This window comes from Malania oleifera, chromosome 3 (assembly GCF_029873635.1).
Source record: "Malania oleifera isolate guangnan ecotype guangnan chromosome 3, ASM2987363v1, whole genome shotgun sequence".
In the NCBI taxonomy this organism is placed as follows: Eukaryota; Viridiplantae; Streptophyta; class Magnoliopsida; order Santalales; family Ximeniaceae; genus Malania; species Malania oleifera.
The window spans coordinates 44,787,182-44,813,801 of record NC_080419.1 but is presented as its reverse complement, the minus strand read 5'-3'; the positions used below and the strand labels follow the sequence as shown (position 1 = coordinate 44,813,801).

General features: G+C 34.8%; 1 protein-coding gene across 2 annotated transcripts; it reads left to right on the top strand.

Moving 5' to 3' along the window:
• Positions 1-8,169: 8,169 nt before the first annotated feature.
• Positions 8,170-18,624, top strand: LOC131152397 (sm-like protein LSM5). Of its 2 annotated transcripts, XM_058104255.1 has the most exons (4): positions 8,170-8,403; positions 8,807-8,930; positions 18,167-18,239; positions 18,329-18,624. In XM_058104255.1, the coding sequence occupies exons 1-4, from the start codon at positions 8,370-8,372 to the stop codon at positions 18,359-18,361; spliced, it is 264 nt and encodes an 87-aa protein (XP_057960238.1). In that variant the 5' UTR covers positions 8,170-8,369; the 3' UTR covers positions 18,362-18,624. The 2 variants fall into 2 exon arrangements, with proteins under 2 accessions (XP_057960238.1, XP_057960237.1); XM_058104254.1 differs by having other exon boundaries at positions 8,190-8,403; positions 18,167-18,624.
• The last annotated feature ends 7,996 nt before the right edge of the window (positions 18,625-26,620 follow it).

The window sequence follows — 26,620 nt, the reverse complement described above, 5'->3', positions numbered from 1 at the left end:
GCATTTAAAAAATTCCAGTATTTTTCACAAACTCATTCATTCATCGGCATTACCAGGCCTTCACAGCCCTCGATTTTAAACTGGTATCTCATTTACCACAATTCTTGAAAACAATTTGGAACTCCAGTTCCCATATCTCATATAGATATTTCACCAGTTCTGTTCATTCACATTTACCATCTCATGTCACACTCATTTAATTAAATATTCTATAATATAATAAATGGTTCGGAAAATAACCTTTAATTTAAAAACAAAGGTTCAAGCATCTCCAACCTTTAATATAATAAGAATATATAAGTTTAAAGAAAAATGGAGACCATACCCCAAAACCCTAATTTTCCCAAAACCATAAAATACATTTTAACTGGTTCAGATTTCAAAAGTAACTAATGTAAGACAAATCCCCTTACTTGGCTTACAAGAAACCCCACTGGAAACCCCAAACTCCACGCCCTACAGCATTTGCAGTTCAAAATCCTGAAACCACATTTTTCCCAAATAAATCAACACAAACTCTAAGTCAGCAACCATTAATCATTTTCTAAGCCTTCATGTAGTTCACAACAACCATAAAGCCTTAAAATAAGCTATTTACCTTGATTTTGGAGTAACGCCCGAAAAGCTCAGATCAAAAATCTGTTCTGCTAGACTTGTAAAGAATCTCCCCTAGACCTTCGTAGTAACTTCCGATCATTGAATCTATCAATGAGCGGCGAGAAATCGTAAAGAGCGAGAGAGAGAAAGAGAGAGAGAGAGAGAGAGAGAGAGAGAGAGAGAGAGATAAATTATGTTTCTTAATGAAGAAGCAAACAAAATTTCTATTTATAGACCCCTTAACCCGGTCAAATTCGTCAATGAACTACCAAAGGCTGTTTGTCGATGAACGAAGGGCTTTGTCGACGAACTCTAAGCTTGATATTTTCGGTCGTTCTGGATCTCTTCATCGATGATGCTCTGAAATTCGACAACGAACCACTAGAGGGCCTTCGTCGATGAACACAAGGGACTCATTGACGAAGTCTATTGAAATCCCTTTTTTATTTTTCCTTTCCTTCTTTTCTCATTTATTTCTTTATTTTCCGAATTTGGGTCTTTACATCAAGCTTTGGAATTATGGAGAGAAGCTTTGGAATCTAGAAGCTTTAGGATAAGTAGAAATAAAACAGAATATATGAAATGTAATTTTAGTAATGATAGGAGGAATATTGGAGACAAAGTTAAACTTGATGATGAAGAAATAAATAGCACTTATAGATTTCGATACCTTAGATCTATTATGCAAGCTGAAGGAGAAATTGAAAATGATGTAATGCATGGAGGTAAAGCAGGTTGGGTAAAATGGAGAAGTGCTTCAAGTGTGCTATGTGATCGTAGAATACCCTTAAAATTGAAAGGGAAGTTTTATAAGACAGCTATAAGACCAGCTATCCTATATGGATCAGAATGTTGGGCGACGAAGAAATATAATATCCAAAAAGTAAAAGTTGCCGAGATGAGGATGCTTAGATGGATGAGTGGTATAATATTGAAAGATAAATTATGGAATGAACATATTAGTGGTAAGTTATATGTAGCTTCTACAGAAGATAAGATAAGGGAGGGACGACTCAAATGGTATGGACACTTGCAACGTAGGCCTTATAGTGCACCTATGAGGAAGAGTGACTTAGTTATTGTGGGGGGCAGTAGAAGGGGTAGGGGTAGACCTAAAATAACTTGGGAGGAGATAGTGAGTAAGGATTTAATATCCTTGAATCTATCAAAAGAAATGGTCTATGATCGCATAAATTGGCGGAAAATTTCATAAGCCGACCCCACTTAGTGGGACTAAGGCTTGGTTTTGTTGTTGTTATTGTTGGGTCTCTACATCAAGCCTCTCTCAAATTTTCTTGCCTTCTTTGCCTCATCTGAGACTATGTACGAGGCAAAGCAATACAGTTCAATAAATTTTTCCACATACTGCAAGACTGTCATATGCCCCTGGGTCAGGTTCAAGAATTCCTCCACTTTAACTTCTCTAGTGGTGGTAGGGAAATATCGGTCGGAAACCATTTCTTTAAATCAGCTCCAAGTCGTGGCTACAGGTATCGGTCTCTACTCCCCCAAGAGTCTCACAATAGACCACCAACCCTCAGCCTCCCTTGTTAGTCTGAAGGTGGCATACAATACTCTCTGTAACTCTCTGTTCATCGGTGTAGCGTAGTACAGTCAGTATTTTTCTATTTTATGTACCAAGTTCTCCGCCATAATTGGGTCCGCACTCCCTAAAAAGACTAGAGGATTCATTCTGGTGAACTACCCTATAGTGCAGCGCTGGTCCACTGATGGGCCTCCCTGTGCCCTAGAAGTCCGTGTTCTCATAGCTATAACCCGTTGAGTTACACTGCACAGGACTGCATCTAAATCACTGCCGCCCACACTAGAGGGCTCTGCACGATCATCACCACTGGCAAAAGCACTGTTATTCCCAGGGTCCATCCTGAAAAGAGAATAAACATAGTTAGAGGAACCTATTTTCATAATATAACTAATACATTTATCTAACTAAGAACCTCATATTATCATTAACCTAACATCCTTATTCTCAATTTAAGATTCAATCCTGTAATTTAGAAACAAAACGCATTGATTGTTTACCGTGGTTTTCCTAAAATCATCACCCCCAAGAAAAAACACGGAAACCACCACAGAAATCCTGCCTCCAAGCTGCGAGACAAAACCCTAAATTCTCCTCTTAACTTCCCATATTGACTCACTAAAATCTTGATCTATCCATTTCCTGCCCTCTTCAAGATCTATTTCTATACTCTGGTGAAAAGCAAGGTATAGTCCCAAGAGGGGGGGGGGGTGAATTGGGTTTTAAAATTTTCTTTTGAATCCGTTTAGGAATTCTTAACTTATCGTTGATTCTTCAAACTTTCAACAAAAGCTTATTTCTTAATTCAATCTACAACAACACAATCATTCAACCATCCAAGTAATCAATCATCCAATCCAATCAACCACAATTTTAAAAGCAAACAACCAAATCAAGATTTGAAATATACAACACTTTGGTAATATAAGAACTTAATATGGTTGTTTATTTATATAAGCCTTATGCATATAGATTTGAACCAAACCCTGTAGTGAATGATATTTTATGCTTGCTAATATGAATTTGATTCTTCAATAAGATTTTCAACAAACCATTCACAAACACACTTCTTCCCAATGTTCAGCTTTTAAATAAACTTTCAATTTAATAAGTTAAGAATGATCAACCAACGTAATCCCTTTCGGTTTCTGCAATCAATGTTGATCAAACCAAAACAAACTAACTTCTGATCTATTTAACAACCAAACATTCAGAATTTAGAGATTTATAAAACATCCACGCAATTCATAAATTTTTCTGAAAAGTAAAGAGTAGGGAAGAGAGAGCGAGACAGGGATTTTTACGAGGTTCGGCTTATACCCAATTTATGTCCTCGCCTTTGGAAAACCACCAAAGGATTACTAAATTCAGTTCCTTTTCCGGGCAGAACAATACCATTTACACACTCCTTTAGTAGGCTAGAGCCCACCTCTCCAAACGATGTCCCCTCATTCGGTCACTCCTTAATTAGGCTAGAGCTTGCCTCTCTAAGCAATATCCCCTTACTTAGCCAATGATCTAAACAACCCTTGGAATCGTCAATTTACAAGATACAAATCAAATATTTGTGTACAAAGATTTTGCTCCTACAATAGCAGATTAGTACAACAATTTAGAACTATATACTTCAAAGTAAATAACAATATGGAATTTAACTTGTTGCTCAATGAAGTATATCACCGATTAATTCTTTCAATGATTGAAAGATTTAGAATTTGTAGTACAATTCCAGTGGAAGAAGATCAATAAAAACTCAGTTGAATTCGTGCACAATATGTGAACTTGAGAGCCTTTGAATGATGAGAACAATTGAGTGAGTATTGAGTGCTAAATTTGATTCTTGGTTCTTAGTTAATTAATTCAATTATATTTTAGGCTTATTTATAGATGTAGATAAGTATTTAACTTGTTCCACAAGTGACTTAGTGTATTCCCCAAGTTTTCACAAAGTTTGAGCCCCAAGCAATCTTATTTAAAAAATTTGACCATTATGAAAATTTCAAAACAGCTGCGTGATAGTTGCTTGTCTATTTTTGGCAGTCGGTTGTCTAGTTAAATTAAAGGGACAGCAAGGTGGCAGTCGCCTATCTGAACACGGATAGGCGTCTCAAAATGCCCATACAGTCGTCTGTCAAGTACTTGACAGTCGTCTGTCATGCTGTCAATTTCGAGCACCCTTCAGTCTTTTTGTCATAACTTTTTCTATGTAACTCCAAATTTGATGTTCTTGATGTCAAATGAAATCTAAGAGAAAATACTAAAACTTTCATATTGAACACATTTTAAAATAAAGAACTTTTTATAGAGAAAAATGTACATCAATGCGGATGTAGAAAAATTGACAGCAATTGAGAAATCCTCTTTTTGGTGCTTTTCATTCCAAAAATGATTCTAACCTTTTTGAAACACTTTTTGACCTAATTTTCATTCCAAAAATGATTCTAACCTTTTTGAAACACTTTTTGACCTAATAAAAATATTTTCCAAGTATGTTAAAGGTATCTAGGTCTAATAAATTAACTTAAGAGTTTCATGCATCCATATTGAAATTCTTTGAAGTACTTACATGAAATTTCCTAGACTCTTTCGAATTTTCAATTTTTGAATTCCTTGAGGCTTTTATACTTGTTTCATATTTTTTTGAGATTTTATCAAGTTCTCTTTAATCCTTATGCTCTCATGATCTTCAAGTTTTGTCTTTAAATTCATTTTTGAATCCATGCTTTTAAGCTTCATATTGATCATCCTTCTTTTAAATATAAGCTTTCATGAATTCTTTATCTTTGCATTCATCATTGAGTCCTAAAAATACATCACTTAAACAAAGTATGTTAAGTTCTACTTGTTTGTTAGCATCAAAATAGGATATTAAGGGATATTAAGCCTTATAAGGCCAACATCTGGTACTGTTTTCTGCTATGCACTAAAGTCTACAAAACCTAGCAATCTAGGCTCTGATACCAAACTTGTAACGACCCCAAATTATTACCATTTTTTATCTATATATATTCTGCAACAATATAATATTACTCTGATATCCATAATAATATTTACCATAACCTCTCGGACCCAAAGTGGTACCGAGGATACCTATTCATAAAACATACCATCTATGCAGCAGAAAACATAAAAATACTTAAGCCTTTCTTATAATACCGGAGTTTCAATATTTCCCAAAAACACACATGAACATCTCCCAAAAATCCACAAGAAACTCCTAGGGATCACTCAAAATACAACTCCTAATATAACACTTACCTTGCAGTTAGGGCAGTACTAAAGTCCCCTTTATCTCGTAGCTCGCTCCACACGTTGGTCTGGATTCCCTGAAATGTTTGAATTTCTGGGGTGAGACACCTATCAGTAAGATAGGATAAGTTATCACCAATGTGTGTCAAATGAGTTTTACATAAATAACATAACTATTAATTAAACTGTAGCTGAGATAATAATTGAATATAAATACAAATCTTAATTCACACCTCTGCCATTTAAAATACAAACTTTCTATTTGACCTTACTTTTAACTGTAATACATAGTACTTGTTTTTACAAATCTACATAGATATATCTAACTATGAAAGCTTCCCTAGATGAATAACTGTATGCATGAATTAACCCTGCATGCTAGGGTTGTGCGGCTCGTGGGCTAGACTTAACCATGGCTGGCCTACCAGGTTAAGTCAAACTATAATTCATCTGTAGTACGATTGGCCTGCTCAAACTGATCCGGACTGTCAGGGAGCTCCTCTACTCTCCTCTGAGGCACAATCGACTATCAACACCACACTTTATCTGAGATGTGTGGTTGCACTATCTATACTGTATTAGCTATGGTACCATGTTCTATGTTTTGTTCTGGTCCATCATGGTTCTGATACTGCATAATACTATTTCTGTATATTACTGATTTACCATGATTCTATATGTAAACTGTAATACCATGATTCTATGATAACTATAATACCATGATTTTGTAATAACTATAATATCATGGTTATGTAAAAACTGTAATTTCATGGTTATGTATAAGCTGTAATATCATGGTTCTGTAAAAGTTGTAATATCATGGTTCTGTATAAGCTGTAATATCATGGTTCTATAAAACTGTATTATCATAGTTTTGTAAAAGCTGTAATATCATGGTTCTGTATAAGTTATAATATCATGGTTCTATAAAAATTGTATAAAATTCTGAATTAAAATTCTATATTAAAACTAGTTTTCTCATGCCACATAATTTGCGTAATACTCTGAATACTATAATCTGTATGGGAAAACTGTATTTTACTACTATATGGGAAAATCATATCTCCTGCTATATGAAAAATGATATATATCAACTATAGGGTTTTTTCTGAAACCCAAGTTTCTGAATTTTTCCAAATATACATAACATGTGGAAAGCCATAAATTTCCATACACGTAAATTCATATCCTGTAATATCCATAAAAATCATATACTGATATCCCATAATTAAATACTGTAATTTAACCAGTAAAATTTCTAAAACAAACTGGTATAACTTATCCCCTAACCTAATTCCTGAAAATAAGCCCGCAGGAATCCTAATCTACGCCTATGGCGTACGTGCAAAACCCCTGTATAAGAAGATCATGCAAGTTATATAGAATTTTTAAAAATTTTAGATCAAAATTTAACTTATTAAATTACTTATAAATTTATATTTTAAAATATTTTCACTTAAATAATTAATAAATTAAGAATATTTTAAAATTTTGATTGTTTTAAAAAAATAATTGGAAATCTTTTTTAATAGTAAAAATATAAATAAATGTGAATATACAATAAGAAGTTATATGACAAAAAATGTTACAGTAGTTTTTCTAATCTTTATCTTTAGTACTATAAAGGGGATTTCCCCTTTGGTGTATTTTTTTTTTTTTTTCAAAAAATTCCAAGTTAACTCCTATAACTATCCATAATTATTCTAAAGGATAAAGACACTCACCACTCCAAAAGTTTGGTAAAAATGCTATTGACCTTCCTTAAAGTTTGTCAAAAAGACACATGTCTTCCTTAAATTTTTTTTTTTTTGTAAAATAAAAGAGAATGTTTATATCATTTTGTTAAATTTTAGGAGAGATCCTTGAAATTCATGAAACCTCACGAGAAGTCATTATTTTTTTGTCAAGACTTAGGAGAGGTCAATGTCTTTTGCCCTATTAAAAAAATACTCTACAACTACTTATAACTATCCCAAAATATCCTTATAATTATGTAAAATATATTCCTATAACTACTTATAATTATTCCGAAATATCCCTACAACCAAAATAATCCCAAATGCCCTTGTACTCTTTAATTTTTTACTATTTTTTAATAATTTTTTTCATAGTGTGTGCTACGACTAACTTTTCTTGAAAGAATGAGCAACAACATAAAAATTAAGGTTCTGTTTAGTTGTGAAAAATATTTATTGTTTTTTAATTTTTAGTCTTCCAAAGGATTATAAAAATTTTAGTTTATTTTTATATTTTTTGATATTCTTATTAAAAAAAATAAAAAATAAAAAGTTTGTTTTAATGCGTAAAATAATTTTTTTATTTTTAGATTTCAAAATAATCATAAAAAGATAACTTGTTTATCTATTTTTCAAAATTTATATACGGTAATAGTTAGAATTATGTATTTTGGGATTAAATTTATACTTATGTGGATTTATAAAAGATTTTATATGTAATCCACATAAATTGAAATCCAATATCCCAATTCCAAAGTAAGAGTTAAAAATTTTAAAAAATAGTAAAAAGATGTTTTAAAATATTTTTATATAAATGTAGAAATTTAAAAATACAGGGACATTTTTGTAATTATTTGAACACTTTGAAATACAAAATAAAACTATTTTCATAAATAAAAAATCTCAAAATTGTATATTTTTATTTATTTATTTTATATATATATATTTTAAAATAAAAGTTTAATTATTTTTAAATAATTTTTATAAAATTAAAATAAAAAACAAAAAGTGTTTTTAAAAATCAAATGCACACTAAAATTCAAAATAATATGAAACTCCACAACTCCAACCACTTCACACCATTCATTTGGACCTTTTACGTGAATTCAAACCGAAGTGTAGACTACTTCGGAGTCCGTGAAAGAAAATAGGTCTACCACGGTAGTACCACTGTCGCAGTGTCACGCTCGTGGAGGCATACAACCGTACAATCGGCCGTAGCCACAGCTACAGCGAACAGAGCCATGTCGAACAATCCTTCTCAACTCCTTCCATCTGGTATTTCCCCTTTTCTCTCTCAGATTTTAATGTAGCCTTGTTTGTCTGGGGTGAAACCTTCGAAAAGAAATGAAATTGAGTTTGCGCCTTAGATTTTGCGCATTTTTGTGACCCAAGAAAACTACTTCCTTCTTCGAAATTGAACCTAAGAAAACTGTTGGGGTTATTCAAATGTGTATGTTTGAGAGCTTTCTAGAAGCCCTAGAAAACGAGATATTAAACTCGTTTTCTATATCACGTTTTCTCTTATATTCATATTTTCTTCTGAGTGACCAAACACTGGGCTTATCTCCTAATGAATTTGGTGTACTACTGTATTTTTTCTTTTTTTGTTTTCCTTTTTTTTTTTGTTGTGAAGTTGTGAAATTATAATGACAAATGGGACGTGGTGTTGGAATTGCAGAGCTGATCGATAGGTGCATAGGATCTAAAATATGGGTGATAATGAAAGGAGACAAGGAGCTCGTTGGAACCCTAAGGGGGTTTGATGTCTACGTGAACATGGTTCTTGAAGACGTTACAGAATAGTAACTCCTCTTTCTTAGGCTATCCATATTTTGCATACGCACAAATATTTGATTTAGGTTTTTTGTTGATCTCTTTAAGCCATTTCTTGTCGTTGTAGAGTTCTGTGTGTGTGTGTGTGTGTGTGTTTTTTTTTTCTCTCTCTCCCTCCAAAATTTCATTGTTTTTCTTCTATATATACTAGTAGACTGGATCGCTGTGCACATGTGGGATGCATGTGCAATAAATGTGAAGAATATATAGTAGATATATCAGAGGCCTATTCTAAAAATTACTATAAAAGTAGCTGAAATGTAAGTAGAAGAAACAATCAACAAGAACCCATTTTTTTAAAAAAAGAATGAAAAATTGTATATGCATGAGAAATTATGTAGGGAATGCTCGAAGTGAATCTTGTAATGAGATAGCCTGACAAGCACACTTATGTGCTTGTCATGGCTTTTTAAAGCTCGAATTCTTATATTTTAAACTTAAGTGTTGCTTTATATTGAAAAATAGAAGTGACGCCATAAAGGAAGAATAAAGGATTGTAAGAGTTTAATCATTACGAAAATTAAATCAGTAGGTACAAAGAAATGTCATAAATCCGAGTAATTTAGAGCCTAAATTCAAATTCCAGTGATTCTAACAGTGCCTATGATTCATAATGTTTTTTAGAAAAAGAAATTTATTAAAAAAGCAAAGGAGAAAAAATGTAATTGGAGGACAAGAAGTACACCCACAAGGACACTACACGTAGCAATACAACCTAAAAAACAAAGCTAACAGATCAAAGTTTATCAAAATCTTGTAGTTACATTGAATAGCAGTTAAAGGTGACATCTTAGAAACTCCTGGAAAAAAAAAAATAGGTGAAACAATAAACACTGCATTGTTCCATAATATCTAATGGGTTAGGTGTAAATCCTTGAAAGTCTGTTCATTTCTATCTGTCAAGCCCCCTAAGCCACCACTGCAAACATAGCACATTACCAAATATTCTTACCATACTTATCACCGCCAATTAAGTTTGTGTGGAAGATCTCACTATCACTCATTTATAGTGATGTGGCAGACAATGTTTAAAAATTTATTAACTAAATGTTTGGCCAAGTGTCACGGACCCCCAAAATAGGACTCAAGTAAGGTTCGTGTGGCACTCATTGAGAGCTCTCCCTCGATGAGTCAGCTAATAATCACACATTCAAGCCTGCAAGTACAAGCACCAGATAAGTCTCAATACCCATGAGAAACTAGTAACGGTAGGATATCACATGAGCAAAGACATTCATATGCATAGAATAATACTACAACAATAAGATATATCACAATCCAAGACAACAAAACACCATAATGTAAATGACTACTTGTATTATTCATATCCAAGAGAATAACCATACCAAAGTTAACACAAGCTATCAGATATTCATTATAAATCCCTGGAGAATGCAAATAGAGCAGTATCTGTCTCTCCCTTTTACCCAATTACATTGTCACTCCCTAACATCCTCCCCCACTCATTTTATCAACGTACTTGTTGATGTGTTTTAGAAGGCCTCTTCAATTCTTTAACGTTGATGCTGGTGTTGTTATCTTCAAATTTTTGAAATTTTCAATCTTCTGCATGACATGTTGGAGATTTTCTACCTTTTCCCAACTGTTCTCTTCTTCTCCCAGCCCCACCAACTGAACCAAATATTGTTGTTGTTGACTACCTTCTTCTTTGACGACTTTGTTTGTAAGGATCTCCTGGACAACTCTGTTTACAGGCTGCCTTCTAGAAATCGTTGATCTCCTTAACTTTTGTCATTGCAGATCTATTTCATGAGCATGGAATGGCTTTAGGTTGCTAAGATGAAACACTGGACAAACTAGTTGTCTACGGCTCTTCATCCACTCTGGTTGTTCAAGTTGATAAGATGCATGTCCCACCTTCTCGATCACCTTGATTGGTCCTTCCTAGTTGCATAAAATCCTTTTATCTTTGTTGCGAAGAAATCGAAATGTCTCTGGTGGCACTTTTACAAGAACCCGATCTCTAGTTTCTAATTGTTGTGGTCGTCGTCCATTGTCTATCCATTTCTTCATGCACTTTGATGCTTTTTCTAATTGAGCTCGAGCGACTTCTATATTTTGCAACCATTTGTGAATTGGTATGCTTTCAGGTAATTTCCCTTGTATGGACCATCAAGAGTGTGCAGGAGAATCGGTTGTTGACCTATGACAATAGCAAAAGGGCTTTTCTTAGTCGCAGAAGATTTCATAAAATTAAAACAAAATTGTGCTGTGTCTAGTAAGGGTACCCAATTTTTCTGATTTGAGTTTACAAAATGTCGTAAATATTCTTTCAGCATCTCATTAAAACGTTTTGTCTGACCATCTATCTAAGGGTGATAGCTGGTGGAAAGACTAAGGTTTGACCCCATCAAGAAAAAGAGCTTGCCTCAAAATCTCCCAATGAATCTGTCATCCCTATCACTAATTAGGCTCTCTAGAATACCCCAATATTTCACTACATGCTTGAAGAATAGTTGAGTTGTCTTCTCTGCTGAGTATGGCTTCGAAACTTATACAAAAGTTGCATATTTTGAAAATCAATCAATTACCACCTGAATCGTGTCATACTCCTCTACTTTTGGCAATGAGGAAATGAAGTCTAAAGAGAGACTCTCCCATGGCCTTACAGATACTAGCAATGACTCCAACAATCCTGAGGTCTTCTTTCTTTCTACCTTGTGTTGTTGACAGATCAAACATGTTTTTGTATAACTCATTACATCATCTTGCATATTCAGCCAATAGTACCCTTGTGTAATCAAAGTATGAGTTCTTCGCCATTTGGGATGTCCAGCCCACAATGTATCATGACACTCTTTTAATAAGGTTTTCCTCAAGTTCCCAGCTTTGAGCACGTAGAGTCTCCTGCCTTTAGTCATTATCAGCCCATCTTTTACCCAGAATTGTCGTGTCTTCCCTTCTTCTATTAGTTTGCTCAATGTCTGCGCCTACTGGTCTGTACTTAAATGTTCCTTGATAAGTTCTTTCAAGAATAAAGTCACCCTACTCGTTGATAAATGACTTATAAGCTTCAGTGCTGCCAATTCAATTTTTTTGCTTAAAGCACTTGCCACTTGATTCATCTTCCCTACCTTTTATTCAAAATTAAAATTGAATTCAGTTAGCTTCTCCTGCCAGCGGGCTTGTTTTGTAGTCCTGGTTGTGACAAAAAGTGAGTAACTGCCAAATTATGTGTCTTTACCACAAATTTGGACCCCAAGAGGTAGTGCCCTCACACCTGAAGAAAGTGTACCACAGTTAGAAGTTCCTTCTCTTGCGCTATATGGTTGTGTTCGACGCCCGTTAATTTTCGAGTTTCAAAAGCAACCGAATGCCCTTCCTGTAAGAGAACTCCCCCTAAAGCAAAGTTTGAGGCATCTACTTGCACTTCAAATGACTTTGTCACATTGGGAAGGATTAGCACAGGATCTCCTGCAATCTTCCTCTTTAATTCAACAAATGTTGATTGACACTCTTCTGACCACCCCCATGGTACCCATTTTCTCAATAAATTTGTTAATGGCACAATTCTTCTAGAGTGTCCCTCTATAAACTTCCTATAGTAGTGGCCAGCCCCAAGAAGGATCGCAATTCTCTAATGGATGTAGGTGCTCGCCATTCATAGATGGTTTGTACCTTTTCCGGATCCATCCATATCTGGTCCTCTTCAATGATATGCCCCAAGAATTTAATATGCTTTTGAGAGAAATCACTCTTCTCTCCTTTCACATATAACTGATTTTCCTAGAACTTTTGAAAGACTTGCCGAAGGTGATCTTTATGTTCTGCTAAGGATGAGCTGAACCCAACTATTTCATCAAGTTAGATGACTACAAATAGATCAAGGTAGTCTTGGAAAACCTAATTCATTAGAGTACAAAAAGTAGCAAGTGCATTTGTTAACCCAAAAGGTAATGACAAGGAATTCGAATGCTCCATATCGAGTGACACAAGTGGTCTTAGGTTCAACTCCCTCTGCAATGCGCACTTGGTGGTATCCTGATCTCAAGTCCTATTTAGTGAAATATTTGGCTATACTTGACTGGTCAAAAATATCGGCAATCAATGGAATGGGGTACTTGTTGTGAACAATCACCCTATTGAGAGCCCGATAATCTACATACAATCATAGACCCCCATCTTGTTTCTTTTGGAATAACATTGAGGCGCCAAAAGGTGCTTATGGTTGGAGCATAATGCAAGGATATTCAATAGGAAGAAATTAAGGTTACGCTTGGTTCGCGGAATGCCAATTCCCAGGAGTAGATTAGTTTTAGTAAATTAGTTACCATTGTTATACATAAAATTATATTGTTACTATAAAATAGATAACAATGTAAAACATTTTTGAGTCCATAATAAGGAATAGATAAGGAATAACTATTCCCAAATTTCATCATGGGGATGTCTATTCCGTTCTTATTTTATGTTGAATGAAATAATTAGGAATATATAAGCAATGACTATTCCCTTGATTCCCAAAATTGAAACTATATTCCATCTAATTTCTAATGAGTAGCTGTTCCGCCGAACCAAACAAGCCGTAAGTTGAGTGCTGATTTGGGATGAAATTCAATATTTGGGCTCACTGTGGTGGGCTGGTTTGGGTTTTTTCAAAGGAATTAGTTTCCATGAGTTACATAGAGATTGGAGGAACATTTTGGCATGCTGATCTTTTATTTTTTGATATTTATTAGTTGCTTTTTTCTGGATTGTTCCAGGCTCTTTTTGGGAGATGTCTCATTCTTTCTCATGTAAATTTTCTTCCTGTTAATTAAATATTAAATTACTAGCTTGTTGGCCTGTTCATGGGGATGCCTGAACACTTTGCCTAGTTGAGCAGCCACAGTGTTTCTTGCATTTGCTGACGATGTAGTAGGAGACACCAGGGATTGCTTGGGACCATAGTAAGCCGTTCATACTTCTGCTTGGAGTGCATATTGGTATGCATCCTTAATATTAGTAATGCAATTAATCCCATATTTTCTATAAGTTCATCTGTTCATTGAGTTTTACTCTTGGATACAAATTATAAAATTCACTGGTATGCTCCTCCATACTCAATTCCCCCTTTCTTTGCGCATGAAATTGCACATTTAAGTTCACCAAATAATCATTTGGGAGAAATAACTTCCTTAGTTTTGTCTTCATCAAGACCTAGTGTAAATCTTTGGCTTCCTTTGCTTAGCTTGCTTCTCCTCCAGCTTTGTTCCACCATTGAACTGCTGCCCCTTTCAACTTTAACTTTGTGAATAATACAGTCAGGTCTTCAGCCACAGGCTTTCATATAATCTGTAAGCTAGATTCCAAATTCAAGTTGGCCTGGCACGCATCTTTGCGGAAATTTCTACCAAAATTCCTGAGTTAAGGCCAAATGCTCTTGCTAAACGTTCTTGTAATCCACTGTGTCCGGGCTTATCATGATTCATGGGATTATAGAACAAATTAAATTTATCATCATTTGCATTTTCTTTCTTCTTGGTTCCTTCTCAATAGGGTACAGGGGCTCATGCTCTCATTCTGGTACATCAACATGGGATCCTACATGATTTCAATGCAAGTTTTGCATCTCTTGTGTAAGTTGATCCATAATCTTTAACATCTCTAGCATAGGACTTGCTCTTCCTGCTGCCATAGTGGCTACTGGGGCAGGATTTTTAACAGCCTGTTTGAATGAGAGATATTAAGATGGGATTTCATAAAAACTTCAGATTTCTAAAAAGGTTACCATATACTGAATCCATATGTTTGGATATCAAAATTTGGAATTTAGGAAATCCTCCTGGAATTCCAACTTGAGATTTTACTCTTAAAATTACTCCTTCTAGTTCCAAGTTTGGTGTCATTTGTAAAATATCAATTAATATATGAGTATGAGGAATTTCGAAGGGTAATCCAGACAATTCTTATCAAATCCTAGAAAGAACAAATATCATAAAAAAAAACACTATTTTGATCATCTGGGATTTGTAAAACTAAACTTCGAAATCATACCATTTATATAATCCCATTATTACAAAAGTCATAATCCAAATCAGCTCAAATACCTTACCGGAGCATACAGCCAGAACAGGAGTGGAGACCAGCTCTTTAAAGATATGTTAATAGTCAAATAATGTCTCTGGAGCATTCATGCACAACCATATACAACAAGAAAGTCCTTGGGTTAACAAAAGCAACAATGTAGTTTAACTTGTGTATTTTTTCTACATCATAGAGGTATTTGGGTCAAGTCCCTTTACATGCACTTATTTTGTCTCTTTATGTCATTTTGTTAGAAAATCAATGTATTCAGAAATACGAATTTTGATTTGGAAGGCTAAGGACCTGTTTAGTTCTGGAAAATAGTTTCTAATGAACTTCAAAACCTTGTTCTTTGAAATTTTCAATGTTTGTGTAGAAAACTTGGAGAATATATTTTTATTTTTCTCCAAGTTCCCTTTATGAATGTTGGAAAACTGGAAAGCATGGTGAAACTTTTGTAATTCTTTGAAAAAATGGAAATGGAAAGTAAAATATGTTTTTCACAATTAAATAGGCCCCAAGGTTCTTTCCAATATCAAAGCATTTATATGGACTTTCATTCTTAACAGCATTAATGCTATTGATTTGCTGCTGAGGGAAGACCTCATGAAGCAATCAGTCCAGATACTTGTGTGTCGTGTGCAGCTTTAGTGATGAAAATGAGCACTTATTTCTTTATTCTTAGGTGGTTAGGATGCTAGGTAGATTTGATGGCTTGGTGCTTGCTTTTTCCTGGGTGAGATGTGGGTGACTCCTCAGGCAGCAGATTATTTATGGTGGTGAAGTTTTGGGGGTTAGTAGAAGTAGATGCCATAAACTGTTGCAGAGTTATACTTTCGCAATTTGTTGGACCTTATGGATGGAGAGGAATGCTTGGATTAGGGTTGCAACAAACCAATACTCCCATTCATTATATAAATGAGTGATTCCCAAACCCAATTTTGAGGCCCGTTTAATAAATGAGCCAATCTTGAAAATGAATGGATCAGCTTGCGAGTCGGAATTGCTTGGTTAGGCTCGTTTAATAGGCTTGGATTAGGCTCATTTAATAAGGTTGAATTAGGCTTGATACTTGATAGACTAGTGGGCTTAAAAAAAGTAGGGACTTTTTGGGTGTGGCTTGTTTAGCTCAATTTCCATAACCTGAATTTACTGATATTGCCACCACTCAAGGCTAATAGGCTGTGGCTTGATGGGAGTAGGGCAATATTTGTTAGAGTCCCGTTTCAATTTTTTTTTTCCCTAACAAAACCCTAAAGAGCATTTAGTCTGTCATAGTGAGAGGTTCCAAAAGAACCAAATCATTTGTGAGCATCTTGATAGCTTGCCTCAGTAAGGGCTCTTGAGCAAGCATATTCAAGCTCAGTTTGAGCTAACTCAAGCTCAGGCTTGGTTAAAAATTTAATAAACAAGTTTGAGAATGGTAGAACTTTGCTCAGCTTGGCTTGTTGCAGCCCTAGCTTGGATATTCAAAGATCAAGCCACACCACCTTATTTGTTATGGATATAGTGGCTTCTCTCGGCTGTGTTTGGTCTTTAGCTTCTGGGGTATTGAAAAGTGCTTCTTCAACTGATTTGCAAAGAGATTGAGGCAGCTTGCTTGTAGTTGTCTTCTTTGTAGTTGTCGGTGGAAATCTTCTCTTAAATATCATTTTCTATCAAAATAAAATTTGTGATTTCGAGTTGACTCTTTGCAGATCTGTGGAATTCACACGTTTTCTCCTCCAATCCTTTTTATCCTTTTTCGGGTATATTTAGGTATCCTAGGTCATAACCCGAGGTTGGAAAGTGGTTTGTCATGGGCCATGTATCCAGGGAAGAAAACTCTCTGTGCACCTGAGATGAGTTCATTCCAGTGCCCCTGGAGTTCCAAGCCAGATGATAAGGTCTAAAACTTAGCCATTTTGGCCAACCCAAAGACCATATGACCTCTTTCTTAACAAATCAGGAAAGTCAATTTCCACTCAAAACTATTGACTGCAGGGTCATTTTGGTCAATCCAAAGGCCATAATGACCTCTTTCCTAACAGATCAGGGAGGTCAATCTCTACTGATAACTATGGCTGCACATGGCTTCATATTGATCCAATTGCTAAACCATCCAAAGTTGATTGAATTGTTGTACGGAAGTGACGTGTAGATTTAATTTTAACACGAGAACGACAAAATTAATATTAGAAATCATATCAACTCTTGTGTTTCAGGAGTGACTTAATTTTCTGTAGCCTTAATCTAATTATATTTACCCTATTTCTAGTACATATATTCAATTGTTAAAATATCTTTTGATTGCTGAATAGCTTGAAATTGCACAAGGGAAAGAAACATCAATTTTATATTATATAGCACAGAAAAGTGGAATCTCCAATTAATGCATCAGCTTTCAGGCCTACCTCAAGAACAGGGGGAAAAACCATAAGGGTCCTTGATGCAGGGCAGCATTAAGTTTCTGCAGCCATGGAGAAATTATAAGAGAAGGAAGGGGAAGGGAGGAGAGAGGAGATACAAGACAGAAACTCATGTTCACTTTAATTCAAATTCAAGATCCCTAAAACACATGAAATTACATACAGACCCCTAAAACTATGGCATTACAAGCGTACCACTAGAATACACACCCAATTACACATAATACTCTACTAATTAGACTAAACCCATAATAAAGTGCTAATTTAACCTAATAATTCCTTGACCCAACTCTTAATTATTCTCTGGCAAGGATCTTCTTATGGTCTTGCTTCTTGTCCTACATCATTCCATCTTTGGGAGGGGGGAGGGGGAGGTGGAGAGGGAGGGGGCCTGGGTGCCTGAACTTAACACTTAATCGGCTCCTTCCTCCATAGTGCATACATTTTTGTGCTGGTGTAATTGCTGATCACACAAAAAGGGAAGTCAACGAGGCTTTACCATTGAGTGCCATCTTTTTCCATCCATGATGAAAGTATGCGTGTTGAATTTGTTGAATCCAACCTTCTTTGAGCAGGCTGAAATTTCCCTTTTTGTTCAGCTTCCTCGTTTACATCTATGGTTTCTTGTGCTGTGAATAAATCTTTGGCACTCAGTCAACTTTGTCTCTCTTAAATGTACTACTGGTTTATTTTTATGTATACCATAATAATTATATATTTTTTTGAGTAATATGTTTGTGTAATGTAACGAGCAAGAATTTTATTTTTAGTGAAATCACTTCTGAAGGGCGACGAATAACAAAGCTTGATCAGATTTTGCTAAATGGGAACAATATTGCCATTGTAAGTAGAACGCTGATACTGACGAAATCTACAACTTTGTATGTGGAAAATTTTAAGCCTCGGGCTGATGTGTATTACATCTCATGCAGCTGGTTCCTGGCGGCTCCCCTGATCCAGAATGATGCGCTTGTCTCTATCCTCTGTTTTGGCATTTTTTTCTGGACGAGATGGCATAAGCATTGTTCGGTGGAGACATGTTAGTCACACAAATTATGTTACTTTATGGTACTATATGTAGGAAGTGATTACTAGAATGAGATGTGTTTCATTAGTCATGGTTGAGGGTGCTTCAAATGCTGATTCTCTTGAAATGCTAGATGACCTTTTACTTTGGTAATTTTTGCATTTTTAATGTGAAGTAAATGTGACTATTTCTTGTTACTAACTCTTCTTTTTGTTCTCTCTTTTTTTCTTTCCCGGTTGAATTCATTAGAACAACCTTTCTGTTATTGATTTTGATGTGTCAATGAAGTTCGTAACTTCTGAACTAGGAAAGATCCAAATTTAATTGATTCATAGGATCCAATGGAAATAAAAAAGACACTGATTAGCAAATAACAAATTAACAAATCACAATTTTTTGGTCATCAATAGGAATTAAAAGGGATTGAGGCTTGGAAAGGACATGTACTATTAGGAAAAAATAATTTTAGTATCTGTACTTTGAATTAATACAATTGAAGATTTTACATAATAAATATATATATATAGTTAAAGTTGTCATTTAATGGCAGGAAGGATAATTTTTAAGGGCTAAGCTCATCGTGATTATGGTATGTTTGGCTGGTGAGTGGCTCATAATTTTGCCATCATGTTTGTCACTGCCGAATGACTAGAGAAGTTTGTCATTCACCTACCTAAGTTTTCTTAGATCATGTCACTACTCTCGATTCCCTTGGATTACCCTAAGTGTTTCCATCTATGTTCACTTTAATTGTAGCTTTATGAGGGAATTTCCAATGAGTAAATACTAAGCCCTGATCACTCAAAGAGCACTAGCCTAAATCGAAAAGCCTCGAACACTCTTTAAAATTATCTCCAAATTCCACAAATTTGGCCTTGCAAATCTAACCTGATATCTTGGAACATATTTATTTTTTGCTTACCAAATATCCCAGTAAATTACAACAACAAAGTGTTGCAAACTAAATTTCTTATTCCCACCTACATTTACTTAATCATTAATTATAAAGTTAGCTTTAAATAAATACTGTCAATTAGGATATGTATAATGTACTCTGATGAAATAAATGTTACTAGGTGACTAACCTAGTGTTTATAAGTAAAATATAGGTGTGGTAAATTTAAGGGCAATGTTAATAAGGGATGAAGACAAAGTTGACTTTTTAAAACTCAAATTTGTGTTAAAAAAAGTATTATATATATAATTGAATTTCGAAAATCAATTAAAGATTTTGCCTCCATTGAAGAAATACTTTTTTTGACCCCTGGCATTTTGAAAAGTTATTTTTTAAAATGAAAAATACTGGTTGTGCACATCTATATGTGTGCTCCACCATTTTGAAATTTACTATTTTATAGTGAATGGGGATTTGTAAATGTTATAATATTAAGTATAAGGAATATAGTACAAATATAATGGAAAAAAAAAAAAAAACATGAGCATAAATCAAACACAAGCACGATTCATAATTAGGTTGAGACATAGATATCTCCTTTTTTTTAAGGAGATTTAAGTCCTCTACGATTTTTTCGGCTTAGCTCATGAACCAGTGTAATAGAACTTTACTTTGACTTGTCTCCCTTAGGATACAACAATCCAATTTGAATCACGCAACTCTCTCCAATTCTGTACAAGTGGAAGAGTTCAAAGCTCCACAAAGAACACCTTTATTAAGTTGTCAAACTCTCTATACTTGGATGCTATAATAGTATGATATAAGTGGCATGAATAGAATTATGTGGAGAGACTATGGTTTAGAGCCAATGTCATGGGATATTTATAGGCACATAGGACCTAAAAAAAGATGTACTTAATATTTCGAATTCAAGAAACACAAAAACCAAAAACTTAATAAATAGATATCTAATTCTAATGTATATGCTCTTTCTAAAGATTCAAATGAATAAAAGTCTAACTTCAAGATTCATGCTCTTTCCAATGACTCAATTAAATAAAAGTCTAACTCCAACATACATGCCCTTTCTAAAGGTTTAGTTAAATAAAAAGTTCAACTCCAAGATAAATGCCCTTTTCCAAAGATTCAATTGAATAAAGTCTAACTCCAAAATATATGTCATTTCCAAGATGATTAATCAACTTTGATAATATAATATTAAAATAAACTAATAATCCCCCTCCCTTTTATTTTAATATTTTGTATGCAACATGTATATAGAAAGTTTAACAATAACAAAAGGATAGTTATGTATGATGAAGGCGTCCTCAGCATTGAACCTTCACTTAGTGAATAATAATCTTTACTACAGAGTTAGTAGTGGTCTTATACTTGAACAATGATCTAGATGTCGACATGGGCTTTAATGGTTGACATGTTTTAGCCTTGTGCTAATCCTAATTTCATGAACATATTTGAGAATACGCCCAATTCTTATAGAGAATGATGCCACTCTTATGCTTATATACGTGAAATTTGTCAATGATGCTCCTGTAACGCTAACTCCCCACTCATAAGAGATACTGATTATCATTAACAGTCTTAAAAACTAAACCCCCCTAATTAAAAGATAAATGCACTTGCACCATAGGGATGAGTTTAAGATAATTGTGCATTTATTTCGACCATAATATGATTCATTCTTCTCATTAAACCCAATTACAGGATCTCTAATCCTTGGATTGGGTATTCTCATATGTAATTCATGATTTTATGGGCTTCAACCCCATCCCCCTTGATGTATTCCAAACCATTTCTCTTGCTAAGGCCTTAGTTAATAGACCTACAAGATTCTTAGTAGATCGTATATAATTCATATTATCTATGCTACTACTTAAATATGATTTCACAATATTGTGTTTTCTTCTTATGGGTCTAGATTTACTATTATAATAATGGTTATTCACTCTACCAATTACAACAAAGCTATTATAATTAATTAAGATTGGTGGTATTGGATTTTCCCAAAATGGAATTTAACATAACGTATCTCTTAATCAACTTGCTTTCTTACTAGTTGATGCTAAACAACTAGCTTAGCTTCCATAGTTAAGTTAGCAATTATTGTTTGTTTTTTTTTTTTTTTTAATCCAACAAATAGCACCACCATCTAAAGTAAAAATATAAATAGTGGTGGAGAGGGAATCACTTGACATAGTATTCCAATCGGCATCACAAAAACTTTCAAGAAATGTTGGATACTTAATAAAAAAAATTCATAACTTTTGGTTCCAACTATGTAATGACCTACTTATCTAATCATATAATTAAACATATTTAATAATAAGATCAACCCGAACCCGAGGGTAACGGGGACTCATTTGACATTCACAGCAGAAATCTAAGCAGCAGTAAATGTAAATCACATTTTCATAACCACAAATACATAATACCAGAGTCAAATAGAATCCAAAACACAGTGTTTATATACAAACTCTCAAAAATACAAAAATATCTCTAGGATCCCACATCAAAATCTCCTGATCCTAGTTCAAACTTACCCTCCTAATGGGGTAGTACAACAGACTCAATGGCAGCCTCAATCCGCCGGTCCTTCTGGGTTTCCTGAAAATTATTTAAGTTCGGGGATGAGACATTTCTCAGTAAGGGAAAATAAACTAAGTACAGTTATGTGGCGACATGAATATTTGATACAATTATACATATACAGTACATTTCATATACCTGAAAACATTCATCATATCATACTGAATAATCATATATTTTCGTATTTTCTAATAAATCATACAGTTCATAAAATGTCTGATATAACTAATAATACTGAAAATTTACCTAGGATGTATAACTAGTTGATGTCATGTATTACCCTCCATAACGGGTTGTGCAGCCCGAAGGCGGGACCGGATAATGGGTAGCTGACCACTATTGAGTCAAAAATGTCTATAAGTACAATGAGTCCGCCACACCCTAGTCCGGAGCGTCAGGTGGATGTCTACAACTACACACTGAATGTCATATCAACTATCCATCTCTCACCCTTTTGTGGGGTGGTTAGCACAAGTCTGAACATAAATATCTTATTGTATAACAACAGTACCGTGCTCCTGTAACTAAACTAAACTAGCATCCAAGTTCTGATAATAGATAATACATGACAATATACAATTTAGCGTAAATAAATTAATAACATTTTCTATGATAACAAAATACATATGGCCTTACGCTGATTACTTTCACATCTGTAGCATTGAGCCAAAATCAAACATATACATACGACCTTGCGCCGAAATCATACATCATACTCGGCCTTGCGCTGGCTATCAATCACGGTCTCGCGCCGAATATTTCATACATATCATTTTGAAGAAATAATTCATTTATCATGTATTTTGAAACTATAATGCACTGTAATATTTTATAACTTCTGAAAATCATACTTCATTCATAAAATTATTATAACATAACACTTATTATGTAAAATAATATTCATGTCACACAATACTAAGTAAAATCATACATTCCATTCTAAAATCATATTTCTTGTATAACATCAGTATTTTCCCAAATATGTTTTTTCTCAATAATATTCAAATATAATACATGCTTTCCTGAAAATTAATTTACTGATAAATAATAATAATTTGCATGGAAAATAACTATTTTAGTTTATTCCCTTACCTGATACTGAAAAGAAACCCCCTAAAATACCGGTCCTACACTCGTAGGGTTCCCAATCAACACCCTGAAATCAACAATTTTAAGAACTAAATTTCAGTATTTTTCCGTGACTATAATTTCCTATAACTACGGTAAGACCAAATTTGGTATAAAAAGTCTTACCTCAAACCAGGGATGAATTTCAACTCAATCCCACCAACGATCTGCTTCGATAGATTTAGAGAAAATTTCCCCAGGAGTGTCGTGGTGGCCTCAGATCGTCGATCCGGTGAACATCGGAGCCGAAATCGAAAAGAGAGGAGAGAGAAACCATAGGGAGGAGAGAGAATGAGGATTTTCTGATTTTTCTGCGTAAAAACCGAGTTTTGCACTATTTATACTATGAGTTTCGTCGACGAGCCACGTCACCTCATCGACGAGGTCAAGAGGAAATTCGTCAACAAACTCTCCTCTTCGTCAATGAAATTCAAAGTCGCCCAAAACATCCTCTCGATATCTTCTCGTCGACGAAATGCACCCTCGTCGACGAGCTCATAGTGCCACGTCATCAACGAACATTGCCTCCTTCTATTTCTGTTTCCCATTTCCCTTTCTCTTATTATTTAAATACCATTATTCTTCGGGTCATTACATTCTCCCCTCCTTGTAAAATTTCGTCCTCGAAATTTACTATTCATATAACTCATCCCTTAAGGAAAAACTGTCTACTTATTTTATTACTTACCCTCACTTATGGTGAAGGAATACCGTGGTTACATTCCGAGTCCTAGGAGATTACATATACAGAAGAAAATTTCTCCCAAAACTAAAATACCACTTACTAACTAAATTATTACATGTACCTGCAAAAGAAATGCTACCCATTTATTTACATTTTACCCTGGTTAAACTTCTTGGAATTGTTGTGGATACTTTTGCTTTATCTGTTCCTCAGACTCCCAAGAAGCCTCTTTTATCACATGATTTCTCCATAAAACTTTTACCAAAGGAATCTTTTTGTTACGTAACTCCCGCACTTTCCTATCCAGAATTTGTACTGCTACTCCTCATACACCAATGAATCACTGAGTTCTAATTCACCATAACTGATAATATAAGAAGGATATGGGATGTACTTCCTCAACATGGAAACGTGGAATACGTCATGCATCCTGGATAACGCAGGTGGTAAAGCTAACCTGTAGGCAACCGGCCCCACTTTCTCTAAAATCTCAAACGAACCGATAAACCTAAGGCTAAGTTTACCCTTTCTTCCAAATCTCATAACTCTTTTTAATGAAGCTATCTTCAAAAATACATGATCTCCAATATCAAATTCTAATTTCCTGTGGCGATTATCGGCATAACTCTTCTGTCGGCTCTGAGCTACATTGATTCTGTCTCTTATGAGCCAAACCTTATAGTACACCTGTTGTACAAGCTCTGGTCCCCAAATTCGTCGCTCACCCATCTCATCCTAATATAAAGGATATCGACATATCCTACCATATAAAGCCTCAAATGGTGTCATACCAATGCTAACCTGATAACTGTTATTATACACGAACTCCACCAGCGGCATGAACTGAGTCCAACTACCCCCAACATCTAATACACACGCCCAGATCATATCTTCCAATATTTGTAACGTCCTCTCAGTCTGTCCATCTGACTGATGATGGAATGTCATGCTAAACGATAGTTGAGACCCTAAAGTTTCCTACAAGCTTCTCTAGAAACGTGACGTGAAATATGGGTCTCGATCTGATACTATAAATACTGGCACCCCATGAGAACGAACTATCTCCTAAATGTAAATCTCCGCCAACCTGTTGAGGGAGTAGTTGATCTTAATAGGCGAGAAATAGGCAGTCTTAGTCAAACGGTCAACAATCACCCAAATGACATTCTGACTATGTAACGTCATCGGCAATTCTGACACAAAATTCATAGATATATGATCTCACTTCTACTCTGGGATAAATAATGGCTGCAACTGCCCTACCGGCCTCTGGTGCTCAACTTTTACTTGCTGGCACGTCAAACACTGGGCTACATACTCAGCAATATCTTTCTTTATACTACTCTACCAATAAGACTTGCGCAGATCTTTATACATCTTTGTACTGTCGAGATGAACTATGTACAAAGATATGTGAACCTCCTCTAAAATAGTCTTCCTGATCTCAGTATCAGCAGGAACACATAATATGGAACGAAACCGCAAAGCTCCTTCATCTGCAACAGTAAATTCCTCCCCCTGACCACTCTGCACTCGGTCCATCGCCTCTGCTAATTTTGGGTCTTCTTTTTTAGCAACTTTAATTCTTTCCTGTAGAGTAGGTTGCACTATTAAATTGGCGATACATACCTGTGAATCACTCTCAACTAATTCGATGCCGAGTCTCTCCAGATCCATCATGATCGGATACCGAATCTCCATAGCCGCCAACACTAATTCCCTAGACTTCCTGCTTAATGCATCAGCTACCACGTTAGCTTTCCCTGGGTGACAACTGATGGTACAATCGAAATCCTTAATTAGCTTCAACTACTTTCTCTGCCCCATGTTCAATTCCTTTTGAGTTAAAAAGTACTTCAAACTCTTGTGATCGGAGAAAATCTCACATCGTTCGCCATACAGGTAATGCCTCCAAATCTTCAATGCGTGTACCACTACAGCCAGTTCAAGATCATAGGTAGGATAATTTTTCTTATATTCTTTCAATTGTGTGGACGCATACGCCACCACCCTGCCATGCTGCATCAACACTTCCTCACACGTATAATTTCAGTAATCAGGTAAGGGAAATATATTATGTTAGCTTTTTAAAGATTTTGAAATGATTAAATTTGAGTATATTATACGTATACGCCGTATTTGAATTTTTGTATGATTTGGGCGTATGAAATGATCATTTTTGAGTGTATTACATATTTGGGAATAATTAGGAGGGTGGTTCGTGTGCCTCCATTTTAGGAAAAATTGCATATTTAAATTAAATAGAATTTTCAGTGTAATTGAATTTCTGTATGTTTTGGGGTATGGAATGGTCGTTTTTTAGTGTTATACATATTTGGGAATAACCAGGAGGGTGGTTCGTGTGCCTCCATTTTAGGAAAAATTGCATATTTAAAATTAAATAGAATTTTTGAAAAACAATTGGACCAGATTTTTGAAATACGCGCTTTTTTCCCGGCGGATTACAGAAATGAAAATTTTAACGTATAACCATGTGGCATGAGATTAATTAACAAATAATTTTATATGAATTTGTTGAAATTGTTATGGTATGATATTGTGATTTTGTGGCGTAATACTAATTCATGGATATATGTATATAGTGGGATTACTGTGAAATTATAAAATGACGGGTTTGATATGGATACGAAAATATGACAGTTTAATTCCATTAATCATGAAATGGTAAGTTAGATTTTGCATTTGATTAAAAAATATGAAGTGGTGATGTTCAGTATAAAAACTCCATGTGAAGTCTATAATGATGTCGAAGGCCTGTGTGGCGTATAGATTGAAGCGGTGATGCTCAGTATAGAATCTCTGTGTGAAGTCTATATTGATGCTTATAAATTGAAGTGGTGATGCTTAATATATAAACTCTG